General features: G+C 38.3%; 1 protein-coding gene and 1 long non-coding RNA gene across 8 annotated transcripts in view; one reads left to right on the top strand and one right to left on the bottom strand.

The window, feature by feature from the left end:
* LOC128415610 (uncharacterized) overlaps positions 1-14,550 on the top strand; it is a 105,612-nt gene that overhangs the window by 56,804 nt on the left and 34,258 nt on the right. The gene's annotated exons all lie outside the window — the stretch shown is intronic.
* Positions 11,852-14,550, bottom strand: part of NEGR1 (neuronal growth regulator 1) — a 453,778-nt gene continuing 451,079 nt past the window's right edge. For both annotated transcript variants that reach the window (XM_053392063.1, XM_053392064.1), the window contains one exon: positions 11,852-13,779. In XM_053392063.1, coding sequence (XP_053248038.1) covers positions 13,655-13,779 — 125 coding nt within the window. In that variant the 3' untranslated portion in view covers positions 11,852-13,654. The remainder of the gene's footprint in view (positions 13,780-14,550) is intronic.

Below are 14,550 nucleotides of genomic sequence, written 5' to 3'. Positions count from 1 at the left end.
AAAGTACAAAAAAGATGTCTTTTGGAAACTGATAATAACCAGGTATATATTTTAACATACTTTCATTGCATTGCCTCTGGGTAAAGTTCTGTTCACTGTTCCCATTAACCTTTCTAGAGTATTTGACTTGGTTTTCAGTTATAACATCAACACCCTTTGCTTAAACTGATTTCATGGCATAAGAAGCGTTATTTTGTTCACAAGAGAGTGCAGTACATTGAAAGCAGAAGTGTTCATCAGTGTTGCCCTCTTGACTGGTGTTAGTCCAATGTCATTTTAAAAGGAACCTGCGCTGCCTGGGTTGATGTTAAACAGACATTTGCTAGAGTGTTGGGCCGCGAAAACTGTGTCAAGTCTAGAATGAAAATGATCATCTAGTGCTTATGGGCAATCTATATCCTATGTACGGAGGATTCTTTGGGAATCAGAGTTGCCATTAGGCTGTCGTTAGAATTTTGAGACTGTCCATTTTGTGCATTTTTAAAGGAGACTTGCTACTCTTCATTGTTGCAGGTGCAAATTTGAATTTTGTGGCAAATGGGCCAAATGACGAGATTTTTAAATAGTGGGGGTGCATATTCTAAAGTATCCAAGAGCTTGGGGCATTTGCATAATATGAATGCTTCCAGTTAGCTACAAGCTTCAAGAATGTTTCCAAAAGGAAGCACTCTCAGCGGTGTGTTGATGTGTGGGACAATTGGTTAGTGGGAAAGCACACACAATGTGGGAGGTCCATGGTTCAATTCCTATAGAGCAGTGGTGGCGAACCTTTTAGAGACCGAGTGCCCAAACTGCAATCCAAAACCCACTTATTTCACACAAAGTGCCCTGAATTGTTGAGCTTTTATTTGGGGGGGGGGAGGGGGTTGCACACTGTTGTTGAACTTTCATTGAGGGGAATGCCGAGAGTTGTGGGGCTTTTTTTGGAGGGGGGATGTTAATCCTGGGCGGGATGGAACTATGCCCTGAGTTCATATATAAAGCAACTCCCCATGATTCATACACAGGCATGAATTAATGCAGCAGCTTTCCTGGTTTACTTCTGTGCGCACACACACATACACACACCCTTCTGAACATCTGCAACAAGACCACATTACCCCTTTCCCTAGCATAAGGTATGTTGGTTGGTTGCTTTCAAATAGATCTGAGATGAAGGTGGGGACTGAAGAAATGTCTGCTGATGTGACAAAGGCACTGATGCCACCCTAAAGATTAACATGTCTGAAGATGCAGTTGCATGTTAGACAAGGATCAAGGCACTGAAGTTAAAAGCTCGGGAGTCAATTATCTACATATTTACCTGGAAGAGAAGTCCCACTGAATGTGGAATGGGGCTTACTTCCGAGTAGGGATGTGGAGAAATTCAATTCAGTTCACATATAACAGCAAATGTATCACATCCACACTTTTTGAAACAGTATGAGAACCAAAACACAGCCATCCTTTAAAATTCACACTTCTCCAAATTTTGTGATGTAGTGCCCCAAACAATGTTTACAAAGAAAATATTAATGGAAATAACATACACAAGTGCACTGTTTTAAAATAATTGCTTGCAAAAGTGAGTTCATTAGTCAAAACTGTGTACATAAATGTGTTTATTCAGAGAAATTCAAAGCAAAATACTGATCAATTCTAATGACACCACACCCCCCCCCCCCCGTGCCTCAATTGTAAATTGCTGTAGAAATGCGAAGAATTGAATTTGGGGAAAGGAGAAATTGAGAGAAGAGAACCTGACAGATCCTTCCATTCCTACTTCTGAATGGGATTCATAGGGTTATTCAAGTTTCTTTTCTCCAAAATGACCCAGGGGGTGATATCTGTAACATGCAGTTATACATATGAATGCCATGATGGGACTCTACACCCACCAGCCCAGTTAATCAGGTAGGGAATATAAACACAGCAAACATAAAAGGATTTCTACTGTAAAAGGTATAAAAGCTCTAGGCCTGTCTCGCTGAAAAGCATGTAGCAGATCACCTCTAATAAAAGCAACTTCCTTTTCAAACATATATCCTACATCCACGTAATATAAATATATACTCAGATAAAAGATAGTGTTTTAGTGCCACAACTCTTCCTTGGAGCAAAGTCAATGTTCACACATTCAGCTTGAGGGGAACAGTTTTGTAGAGTCACAAACAACACAGGCCCTTCAAACTCTTCTGAGTGAAAATCAAATCTTATCATCCTTTTATTGAAGTGTCTGTTTGCTTTTTCCTTTCTTTTCTTGAAATGTGTGTCGTAGCAAAGGTAACTTGCAAAGGTAGCAAGATGAACATACACATGCTATTATAGTGCTTTAAACCTCTAGCTGTTTTTTAAAAAGTTTCTTTTAAACTTAGGAGCAAAAAACAGTTGCAGGGATAGTAAGGAAATGCTGGCTGTGGCATGGGGGTGAATTGAAGCAACAATACTTCAATGTTCTGGCTTAAACTAAGAACGCAGTAAAGTGTGTACTTAACTTCAAAGTTGGTTGCATTGAGGTCAATGGTTTGTTTGAACAGTCTCCTGGTGATTGCTTTAAAGTGATTGCTTTAAGGGGAAAAAATAAGAATATGATGCTCCCAATTAAAAATGCCTACTCTTCAAATAATATATAAAAGCATTGTCCTTGGTCAAAGTGTGTGCACACACAGTTTCAGTCATGTAATCAATAGCACCAATAATTGTTTCCGGAGGAGAGATGAATTGTGGGGACTGAAACTACCCTTCCTACTCTGTGCTCCTAAAATAGGGACCATGGTTGCCAATTGCCCAAACCGGGGCTACATGGACATGACCCAGGAACCACATGCACCAATGTAAGGCTGAGATGTGCTGCTGAGCTCATGTTCTGCTTAGGGCTTCCTATGAGCATCTGGTTGGTCACTGTGGGAACAGAATGCTGGACTAGACTGGCCTTGGCCTATTCCATCAGGGCTCTTATTAAATTAGGAGATCTTATACTATTCCGCATCCAGCTAAGGTTATACACATAGAAACCTGCATCCACATATATTTTCTCACTCACTGATAGATCATGCCTGCAGAATGTCTCAGGTTTGATCTTTTGTATCTCTAGGTAGGGTTCAAAAAGATTGCTTCTGGAAACTCTGGAGTGCTGCAGCTAGTGAATATAGACAAGTAATGAGTTAGAGGGACCAGTGAGCTTACTATTAAGTCATCTTCTCATGAGTATTTCTCTAGTGCAGTTAGGTTTGTTGGAAAAGCCCCGCACCCCACTTTCCTGTGGTTCAGACATGTGTCTGCTTGATTAACTCTGTCAAAAGATGCTGCTTATGCAAATATCGCTGAAGAAATCTTCAGATGACTCTGTCAGCTATGTTTAGTGGTGGCGGTTTGTGTGTGTATGTGTGTGTGTTTAAATTCTAAACTCTACATGGTTGACTTGCGAGCTTATTTTCCAGATCACCGAGAGAAATGAGAGACTTTTTTTGACAGACACTGGCTAAAGCAGCTTAAAATCAGAGGCACTGGGTTTCTAAAGGAATATCTCTCCAAGAGCTATTGACCGCATTTTCCGCAGGTCATTGCTCAAGTGGTTGTTAGGCAGTGCGTTGGGACACAAAGTGTGCATGAAGCTGCTTGCATTTTCTGTTGTGTATGCGGACCAGAAATGCCATTTTGGCACCCTTATGTAGTCATTTTGACAGACTACTTTATATTCTTCCAATTTAGCACATACCCCTACTATGCAAGCTAAAATATTTGGGTGTTGCTGTTTTTTGTTTTAAAAAAGTCACAGGTGCAAATGCAGGCACATATCACAGGGAGCTTCTGATTGGCTATGGCTCTCTGCAGTATATGCCCATGGGGGCAAATGTAAGAAGGGAAGCAGCCTTAATACTGAGAAATCCATAGGGGGGGTGCCTTACACCAGACCGCTCTGCATTTACCTAGCCCAGTAAGGTCTACTTTGACAGGCAACAGCTCCCCAGGGTCACAAGTGGAAAGCTTTTATATCACCTTACATGATTGTTTGACCTGGAGATGCCAGGGACTGAACCAGGTATCTTTGCTATGTGGATCATGTGATCTACCACTGAGGCATGGCCCTAACCATAATTCAGGTTTGAATAGGTTTTGTTGACATGTGCAGCACATCACACTGCACATCACACTTTAGATGCGGGAAAGTTAAAAGTACAGTTTGTTTTTAAAGCAGTGTGCATGTTACAATTAAAATGTCTAATACAGTGGTACCTCGGGTACGAACTTAATTCGTTCTGGAGGTCCGTTCTTAACCCGAAACCGTTCTTAACCTGAGGCACGCTTTCGCTAATGGGGCCTCCCTCTGCTGCCATGCCGCCGCCATGCAATTTCCTGGGGCAAAGTTCTCAACCTGAGGTAATACTTCCAGGTTAGCGGAGTTTGTAACCCGAAGTGTTTGTAACCTGAAGCATTTGTAACCCGAGGTACCACTGTATGTCCAGAAAAACCTTTCTGAATCATGGCCTATGTCTGCAGAATGTTGCACCACTTTGGCACAGACACAGTGGACTTATGCTACTGTGATTATTTTAGCCTATGATCAGGAGTCACAAAAAATGAACCATACATAACATTAGCTGCATCAATTGTTAATTCTAATTTGCTGTGAGGAAGCAAAGCTGTTATAGATTCCCCCTGCTCCTAAAGCTAACTCCTTTTTGTTGTTGTGAAAAAGTACATGTCAGAAGGTCAAAATTAACGAAGAAAAATGCAAATTCTGAGTTCCACTGGAGGAACAACCCAATGCTTTTAGCAATTTCTAATGAAATTAGGAAGGGGAAAACACCCAGTCCTACTTACATTTTACAGCCTAATGAAGCATGTTACCTCCTGTAGTTCCTCCCAACTTGAAATTGGAACTGTCTCATTAGCATGAAGTTAAAGAAGAACAGGCCAGTCAGTGAAGTCAGCTTTTCATGGTGGATTCCTGAAATGTCTTCCCCTCACACCTTTGGTTTTAAGCAGATGATGGTTCACTACAGTAAGTAACATCTGAAGAAAGCGACAAATGTTAAGTACATCTAGAAGACTTGGAAATTCCAGGCTAAATTAAGCTTTGCTTAAAAACATAATTTTGTGTGTGTGTGTACATGCATGCAAAAATTGTCCAACTTTCCCCTCAAGATGGGAAAGATAGAGGAAATCAAAGTCTGTGGTATTACAGATCCCTAGGGCTTCTTCTAAGGCTTTTTCAAAAGGTCAGTGGGAGCTCTGTTATAAATGCAGTAGCTTGGAGAGCGAAATACGTTATTATTGTGCATTGTTAGAATAAAGATTATTCTGGTTCTTGTTAAATATCTTTTGGCATGTATTATACAAATTCGTCCTCTTGCATAGTCAAAGTTAAGCCCTTTTAACAAGCCCATTGTTTTCAATAAGTGAGATTTAAGCGTGTGCTTAATTCTACCATTGAAACAAATGAACTTTTAAAAGTACTTAGCTTTTAGTGGAATTGTGCCTATAGTTATTATGGGAAGAAATTAGCGAACATTCATATACAGAGCCAGTTTCTAGCCTGTCAGACCCAGTACTACTTTCTGTGGCTGAAGGAAATGTAGAAGGATTTCCAAAGGTGTACCTTTTGTTGGTTGGGAAGAATCATTGCAAAACAGCAGACAAAGGGGGTATGATTGCAGCGTTGTACTGCTATTTCTGTTCATCAAATTAGTATATTGGCAGACAAGGAGAGTCTTCATCAGGTTGATCTTTTACTCTGATCTGCCACCTTGTGCTATGGTGAGGTGTGAAGCAGGAATAATAAGGCAGAGAAAATCATCCCAAAAACCATAGGTTCAAAGAATGTAGTTTCCGATAATGCCCTTGCTACGGATGACAAATCTGACATTTGCAATGTATTTTAAAACCTCATTTATTGCAAGCCGTGTTCAGTTGGCGTTATTCTCCAGCTTACGAAAGCCAAGGGCTGATAGATATTTTCGCAGAAAGGAAGAAACCTGGGCTGGATCTAGACACATCAAAGAAGTGTTTCAGTTTAAAGCGTTGTAAATTTAAACAGGGAAAACGGGTAGAGAAAAAACAGGACTCCATATCGCCCTCTGGTGGCACAATGTTATATCGCATAAACAACACATATAAATCTGCTTTTTCCTTACCAGTCTAGCTGAGTCCCCAGATACAGTAGTTACAGGGGAAGTTAGAACAGAAGAGTTAGGGAAAGGAAATTAAGTGATTCATGTTTAGTAATCAGTGCTTAGCACCAAAGAAATGAATGGCTGGAAGGAAAACCCCACACACCCAAACAGAAATTAGTTTTCAGAAGAACAGTTCTCGTTCAGAATCTCCTCAATATATATTTTTTCCTGCTCTGCTTGTTAACATTGTCTCAACTGGACTATTTTTAGGTCTGTCCAGGAGGCAGCATAAATATCCCACTTTCCTTCAAATATTTAAGAGAGAAGGAAGAAAGGGATTAAATTGTCAACAGGAACAAACCCAGTTAAAGTGCACTTAATGCTTTTATTCATGTGTAATAATGAATAGACTTAAAAGCAATCAAACTGAAAATGAAGTATTTCCCCCTCAGTGTAAACAAACTTGTATATGGATAAGCACAGGAGAGGGCTGTAGCTCAGTGATAGATCTTGCCTTTTACATGCAGAACATTCCAGGTTCAATCCTTGGCATCTCCAGGTAGGGCTGGAAACAGCCTCTGCCTGAAATCTTGGAGAGATGCTGCTGGTCAGTGAGGCAGGGAAAAAAGTAAAACAAAATCCAGGTTTGTTTGTTTTTTAATTGTGTCATACCTCATGATCTCAATGAGGCATGCAAGGCAGTTCAAGTATTTATAGCTTTCCAAAATGTGCCACATTTTACGCCCTTTACATCCAAAACTGGTATTTGTGCTGGTAAGATGCAGTAATCAAAATATTAAATGCGTGGCTATTGGGTTTTCTTAGCCTAACAGTTCTGGGAGGTCTTCCGTATAGCTGCAAGGCAGCACATCCTTGTATTCTCCCTTACTGCTCTGTCTGTTAACAGTTTCAGAATCCAAAGATAAACTAGACCATGGGCTTGTGCTCACCCTGTAGGGAGTCCTTCTGGGGGGAAAAATCTTTGAATGATCGATCCTAATGCTGTATCACAAATGGCTTCTCTAGTGCCTCCCTGTTTCAAAGTCTGTTGTCGTGCTGCATAAGGGAGAGCATTTCTTTGAGAAACACAAGTCCACATCACCCTTGAATGTATATCATGAGCAGAGTGGATTTTCTGATCCTGGCCAAAGTGAAATAGCATCAAATGTCACTTACAGCACTTTGCCTTAACATAAAAAATGAGGGATTATGGAAGGGAAAGACCCTTCCTAGGAGGACTGACTTCCTGGGAGGTCTCCACAAAGACCTGAGTTAGGGTGACATTTAGTCAGTGGAAAGAGTGGCTTTCCTTAGGAGAGGAAAACAAGAAATAGAGAAGACTGAAATGTTTGCAGATGCAAACATTCTTCAGAAAACAAAATATCTTTCACAGAACCTGGAAGGAACTAGTTGGTTGACCTTAATGAGTGAAATGGAGTAGTTTTTATATTTTAGGCTGTAATCTTAACACATACTTACCTGGGAGTATGGATGGAGGAGGAATTTGATTCAATTCACGTTTAAATTTAGAATATTTGCGCTTTCCAAGAAGTATGAGAACCAAAACACAGGCAATCTTCAAAACTTGTTCTTTTCCAAGTTTTGGGATGCAGTTCTCCAAACAGAGTTTACGAAAAAACAACAACCCTGCATCCATTAGGAGGAAACGTGTATACAAAATAATACATTTCTGAAATTACATACAAAAATCTAATATATTGTATTAAGATAGGTTGCTTGTTAAAATGTGTACATTAATCAAAACTGCAGACAAAAATGTGCTTATTGGGATAAATTTACAGAAAAATGCTGAAAAATTTTCATGAGGATTTGAAAAAACAAACAAATTGCTGCAGAAATGTGGAGAACAGGATTTAAGATTGGAAAAATGAGAATCTGAGAGAACTGAAATGGACAGACCCTTCCATCCCTACCTGGAAGTAAGTCCCATTGAACTCAACAGGGCTTCCTTCTGAGTAGACACAGATAGGCTTGTGCTGTTAGTTACCTTAGTAACTTTCAGCTAGTGTATTCTGTGATTAGGCTACAGAATGCAAGTCAGCTAGCATGGCAATGAATCTGTCACACTCACAGTCAAGAGGTGTACTAAGCAGGCAAAACCTTGCATGTAAGATGCCTGAGATAAAATATATTTCCTGCTTTGCTTTTCTAAACCATCATAATGATCTAGAAAGCACATGCTACTTTTCTAAACCATCATAATGATCTAGAAAGCACATGCTACTTTTCAAAAACTATTTACCATGTTCTACAGATGTTTCAGTAATGTGGCATACACAATTTCACAAGCATGCTTCTGCCTTGAACAGCTATTACCCTTTACTACCTCCCTCAAACTTCCATTTCTTTGGCTAATCATTTGACTGGCTCATTGATCCAGCTACAGTTTCCTCAGCCATATTGCAAAGAGGGACTCGTTTGCTTGGAAGCAGAGGCACTCTCTATTGGGCAGGCCAGAAGAAGACTGTGATCCTTGGAAAGGCTAGAAGGACCAAAGATGGAAATCTCGCTTAGGGAGGAAGAAGAGAGCAAACTGCATTTAAAATGTGCACAGAGTAAATCACCAATGAACTCTTTACAAATAAAATGGAAATAAGTTTTCATTAGTTCCATACTCACAGTACTTTAATTATAACCCCAGGATATATCCCACTATGGCGTGCACCAACAAGCCAAACACAGCCCATCATCACCTATGTATCATGGTCCACCAGGTATCCCCATTTCCATAGTTCTCAACAGGTAGACTTGTTGGAAGCTGCTTGTAAGCTGCCATACATGGTTGGTGGGCTACATTCATCTTGATGAGTCACATTTTGTGCAGGCCGGGTCTATACCATATGATTATCTACTAGCAAGAATCAACAGTGTGAAAGTTTCATTAGGGTTACCATAACCCCTAGGTACAATCCGTCACTGGTGGCAAAATGCCAACAGATTTAAAAGGATCTAGATTGCAACGTTAATAGTTTCCTTAGAAAATATTACTGTGCCCACCTACAATCTCTGGTTAGAGTTTCACCATGGCTTTGAATTTCTGACACAGTCTAATTGGTGAAAGTGTTGAATGACCTTTTTGGGATAAAATGTCTTTTCAAAAACAAAACTCTTTCACGGCAAATTATGGAATATGGACTATTTTCCTCAGACTGGAAGAGGGTGATCCAGTCCCTAAAAGTAAGTGCATACTGAGGCGTTAAGGCATATTATTTATCCATTTAAATACATATTTTGGTATACACATTCTTAAGTGCACACAGTTGTGTGGGGTAGATGGGTATTTTGGTCAGCATAATGTTGAGCATTGATTCTGAAAATGTGCAAAAAAAATAATAATCACCCCAGGTTTAGTTGTGGTTATTAACACTTCTGGATCTGAAACAGAATGTAATTTTAAACAAGAGTGAAGAACAGAAAATCCTATCTACTTCAACTGAATTTTGAATAGTTATCTTCCCAGCTAATCTCTTTTAAACCACCCATCAAATTATGTATATTGAGACAACCCTTACTTCAGTTAGCAGCACTACCTGCACCACAGTAATTGCACCTTATTTCGCAATTATTTTGCACCTTATATATTAACCTGGCAACAGCACAATCGTGGTTAAGTGTCCTGATTTGCCAAACAGATTGTCACAATCATAACTATTCAACACTTCGGACAATTTATGCATAATAAGTCCTCATTTGTATCACTTGGAGCTAATCCATTTATTTTTCATATTTTTTCATGACTGGGAGAAATATAATTGTGGTTGATTAAAAATATGAACAGCGATGATATCAACTAGATGATCACAGATTATCATGTAAGAAATAGAAGAAAGCAAACATACCCCACAGTTTAAGGACTAATAAACTCTGTAAAATGTTATTGTAATTTGCGACAATCAACACAATCCACATCAAGTCCCAATAAATCCCAAATTGTACAATGAACATATAGAAAAGATTTACCAAAGAAGTATGGAACTTTCATTAGGGAGTAATCCTATAAACACACAGGCACATGCTATTTTTTTTTTTAAATATTATTGGGACTGTTCAGTGCAAAACTGTATGCATGTGTCTGTCTTGACAGAATTAGGCCCTCGGCTGACCATTGTTTCAAAAGGAGCCTCTGTGGGACTAATCTTGAAAGCACTTACTGAGCTGGTCCCAGTATCACAGTATGTACTTTGAGAGATTCAGCCCCTGATTTGTTCTTATGATCTCCTCCCTCCTGAAGAAGCAGGGAGAGGTTTGCACAAAGTTTTCTTCTACGACTACGGTATTTTGCATTTATAAAGTAATCACACCCAGCAACTGCAAATGAAAATTCAGAGGCTGGTTTGAACACTGGGCTAATAATGCGTTCCAACTGCTCCCACACAAACGAAAAACATTACTAGTCCCTTTCATTAGGTATTATCATGTTGAACAATAAAAAATAAAATGTCACCCTGTTTTGCTGCAGGAATCATCAGACTCCATGTGCTGGGGGAGGATCGTGAAGGCAATTAACTTGACTATAGAGTTTGGATGAGCAAATGATATTAAAACAGCTATTGTGCCTGTGAGAAACAATGCTGGATATGCTTGGTTTCTGACATACCTTTGACTTGTTTCTTATTCCCCAAGAGAGCACTGGCAGAGATAATAGCTTCTGCCACCCTGCTCTTTCAACCTGTTGAATGGATTCTAGAACTTTAAAGCTGCAATACAAGAGGGAATACAGAGGGTGGCTTCAGTCAGTCCAACTTGGAGGAACAGGGTGTGCACCCAACTCACACTTCTTGTTCTCTGCATCTTTGTAGGAGGAGGAGACAGCTGAATAAGCTCTCATCGCCCGCCGCAAAGCCTCCGTTACAAAGATGCCAAAAAACAGCCCTTGCAAGTTACCAGTGCTTCCTGCCATCCTAACAAATTTGAATGTCTAGTCACCCCAAATGTCGGGATATTGCACCAGTCCAGTCAAATATTTCCATTAAAAAGTGCCATAGCGCAACACCAGTAGGTCCACAGCGCATGATATGAGACGAAAGTATTTTCTCCTTCAATACAAACTGCATGATACATTATGGTTCTGTCACCTAACATTCTCAATATAGCACTTTATTACTATTTCTAAAGAGCCGTACTATTTCTAATGCGTCAACATTTTATTCATGAAGAACAGGAGCTAATAAAGGAGCTAAATAAATTTATAATGTAGGTCTTAGAAGTGGTTTATGTGTAAAATAATTGTGTCGAATCTCCAGCTAGAATGTCAGAGCTTTGAGAACAGGCTTTGTAATATGATGGCGATATTAAAAGCGAACTGTTACTATGTAGTCAATAACATTCTCCTTCCTCCATGTTTCATAGGGTTAGAATGGGTGATGTAATTATTTAATGTACCACGGTTCTTTATTCAACAGTCAGTTTACTTGAATTAAAACCACTGTGGTTAGCTGAGTCATTGCTAAATTCCCCTTTTAAGCTTTGATGCCTACACAAACTCATTCTGAGATACAACAGTTTATGTAACATCATCAGTTATTGCACTTTGTAGTACAGATCTTAGCAACTTCAATTAAAGAGGCAAACTGTTAACACACATCCTGAACTGATGAAAACAAATGAATCTTCTATTAAGTAGCAAAGAGCAATTTCTCACTATTTGTTCTTGTGAACGAAAGTCTTTGCACTTATTTTACACTAGAGCAAAATTTGTACAGATTCCCTGCTTTTTCAAGTGTCATTTTTTAAAAAAAATTGGAAGTGGATATTCAGTGGATACAGAGTATCAGCTATCAGATTGCTTATTTTTCTTCTGTTTTCAAAGATGAACCTTTACTAACTATGTTTCTCTCACTAAAGTTCTATGTGGGGGTTATTTTCAATGTCAGCTTTCATGGAAGCAGGACTTATAGGAACCAGGGCATTAGAAGTCCTTTCAGAAGAGAAAAATGCAGTTGTTATTCTAACAGGAGAACGATGCTAATGACATTTTGGCAAATAAATATGTAATAGGCATCATTTGATATATATATATATATATATATATATATATATATATATATATATATATATATATTCATTCTGGTTTCTAATGTTGCATGTAAGATAAACTATGAATGAGGACAAAATAGGACATTTTAAAGGTTATATCCATATGCCTTTGCAGATTGTGCAGCATGAATGATGTTTAACATAACATTTACAACATGTAGAGATGTGGCTGACATGTGGAATAGAGCCACAACAGGCATTTGGGGAAATTCTTCAACCAAATGTTTGTGAAGGGAGAAAACACTGGTATATTTTTGCAAATCGATGGCTTTTTTGAAAAAATGGCACTGATATGTTATCATCTGTCTTATGTAGCATTCAAATTATTGTTGTTATTTGTGTGCATGAACATGTGTGTATGATCAAAACTCTAATCCTTCTATAGATTTTCCAGACCTAAGCACTATGTTCTATAAACCAACCAACCAGATACTGTACAGTATAAATTCAATAGGAAGAACAATACTGATATGTAGAACTTATCACTAATTATAAAAATACAATAAAATAAAGGGATGATTATTTTCTCTGCAGCCTTATAAAAATTCTGACTTTGAATGAACAAAGGAAATGTTACATTCACAAAGGAGTCTCTGAGAGATATCTTCTGCTTTGTACAGGTTTGGAATATGCTTTGAACTTGACAGACTGAAAAATGTACCAGCTATTACTTTTTCTGCTGTGCTCAATGTTTGGAGTAGTTCCTTTACCCCAATGGTGGTTCATTTTACAGCCAATAGCACCTTTTGTCCTTAAGAAAAGATTCGGTACCCTTGAGCTAAGCATCTACAAAAAATAAAATTGAACATTCCCCTCCCATTTGTTGGTGAGGAAGCGAAAAGCAGTATCTTATGAAGGCACACCCATGCTGAACTGACGAGAAAATCAAAATCAAAGCATAACTGCACAGTGCAGTCATATCACAAGGCTCATTCTTGAAATCTGAGTATCATGCTAGAAGAAAATCTAGGTATGTGATCTAATTTTGAAGAAATGAATCAAAGGCAATATTATTTAGTTTTTTTGTAAAAAAAAATTCTGTGTAAATGAAGATAGACTCTTATTTAAAGAGGGAAATGGATGTTTGTATTGCAGCCTTAAAGATCACATATTTTTTTAAACTGCAATATTTGGGTTCTTTTTATGTAAACTACAGTCTGCAAATCAGCAGACCATGACTGAATGTTTTTTTGAAAAGTTATAGATTACAAACATGAACTCACAATTAATATCCTCTAAAAGTAATTTCAGAGCTCTCACGTCTTTTTTTAAAAAAAAAGAAGAAAAAGGACAATGTGTACTTCTTCACAAGGTAATGCAGCTAATAAAAAAGAGAGTAGAATTAAAGTATTTACATAATGAGCAATTCTACAGAAGGCGATCATCCCCACATAAGCACTGCTGATTATATCCCACGCCGCTTTTTAACAAACTCTACCAGATTGGATCCAGTCATCAGCACTTTCAAAGAATCCTTAAAAGCCATTCATGGTTCTTTACATTTATTGTAGAACGATGTTCTTCAGGTACATTAAGCTGGTGTAAGAGGACAGTGTCAACACAAGGAACCAGCAGGATAATAGAACTTCAGCACCCCCAGTGATCCCAAGCTGGGTTGTACTTGGAGCTGGAAAAGAAAGAAAGAAAGAAAGAAAACAGATTATTTAGAATCTTTTTGAGCTTTCCTCACTTTTTCTTCTTACAATCAGCTATAAATTATTTTACCAATAGATTTCAAAATAGCAACTTTCAGCAAAGCATAGCTGAAAAGGAAATCACACCTTTACACCACTAAAATTCCTCTATAGCAATCAACGGGATCACAAGTTCATCGAGGACTGGGGAAAGTTTACAGATTATCTGAAAAGCATATGTGACGAACAGACAACGCTAGTGGGTTTTAAAGAGGCTCTGTGAAGGTTAAAGATGTAAAAAAGAAATAGAATTGAAAGGATAATATTAAATGGCAATACTAAATATAGAGAATGCGTAAAAATGGAAAATATGGATGATTGGTGGAGAAGCCGGTGGAAGTCCAAAAAGGTGAAATTTGTGAATAATGTTTGAGATGGCGAATTTGTAAAAGGAAAATCTTAATAAAAATTATTATAAAAAATTAAAATAAATAAAATTCCTCTATAGCAAGCAGAATTTTATGATATAGATGAGGGCTGGTTCACACACTACATTTTTAAAAGAGGGAATGCATATGCTTTATTTCCCCACTTGTCTATTATGAATCCTGGAAAACAAAGCAGATTCCTTTGTCAATAGGCAGATAGGGCTATTTCATATTGTATAGAAGGTACAGGTTCAAGGATGGCTGTGAAACAGAGAATTTTAGAACTTCATTCTTTATTAGAGCAAAAATGGCTCTTGCTACAATTTCCCTTCTCTC

The sequence above is a fragment of the Podarcis raffonei genome, chromosome 6 (assembly GCF_027172205.1).
Source record: "Podarcis raffonei isolate rPodRaf1 chromosome 6, rPodRaf1.pri, whole genome shotgun sequence".
NCBI classification, from domain to species: Eukaryota; Metazoa; Chordata; class Lepidosauria; order Squamata; family Lacertidae; genus Podarcis; species Podarcis raffonei.
Note: the sequence above shows the minus strand (reverse complement) of the source record. Positions and strands in the feature narration are given on the sequence as shown.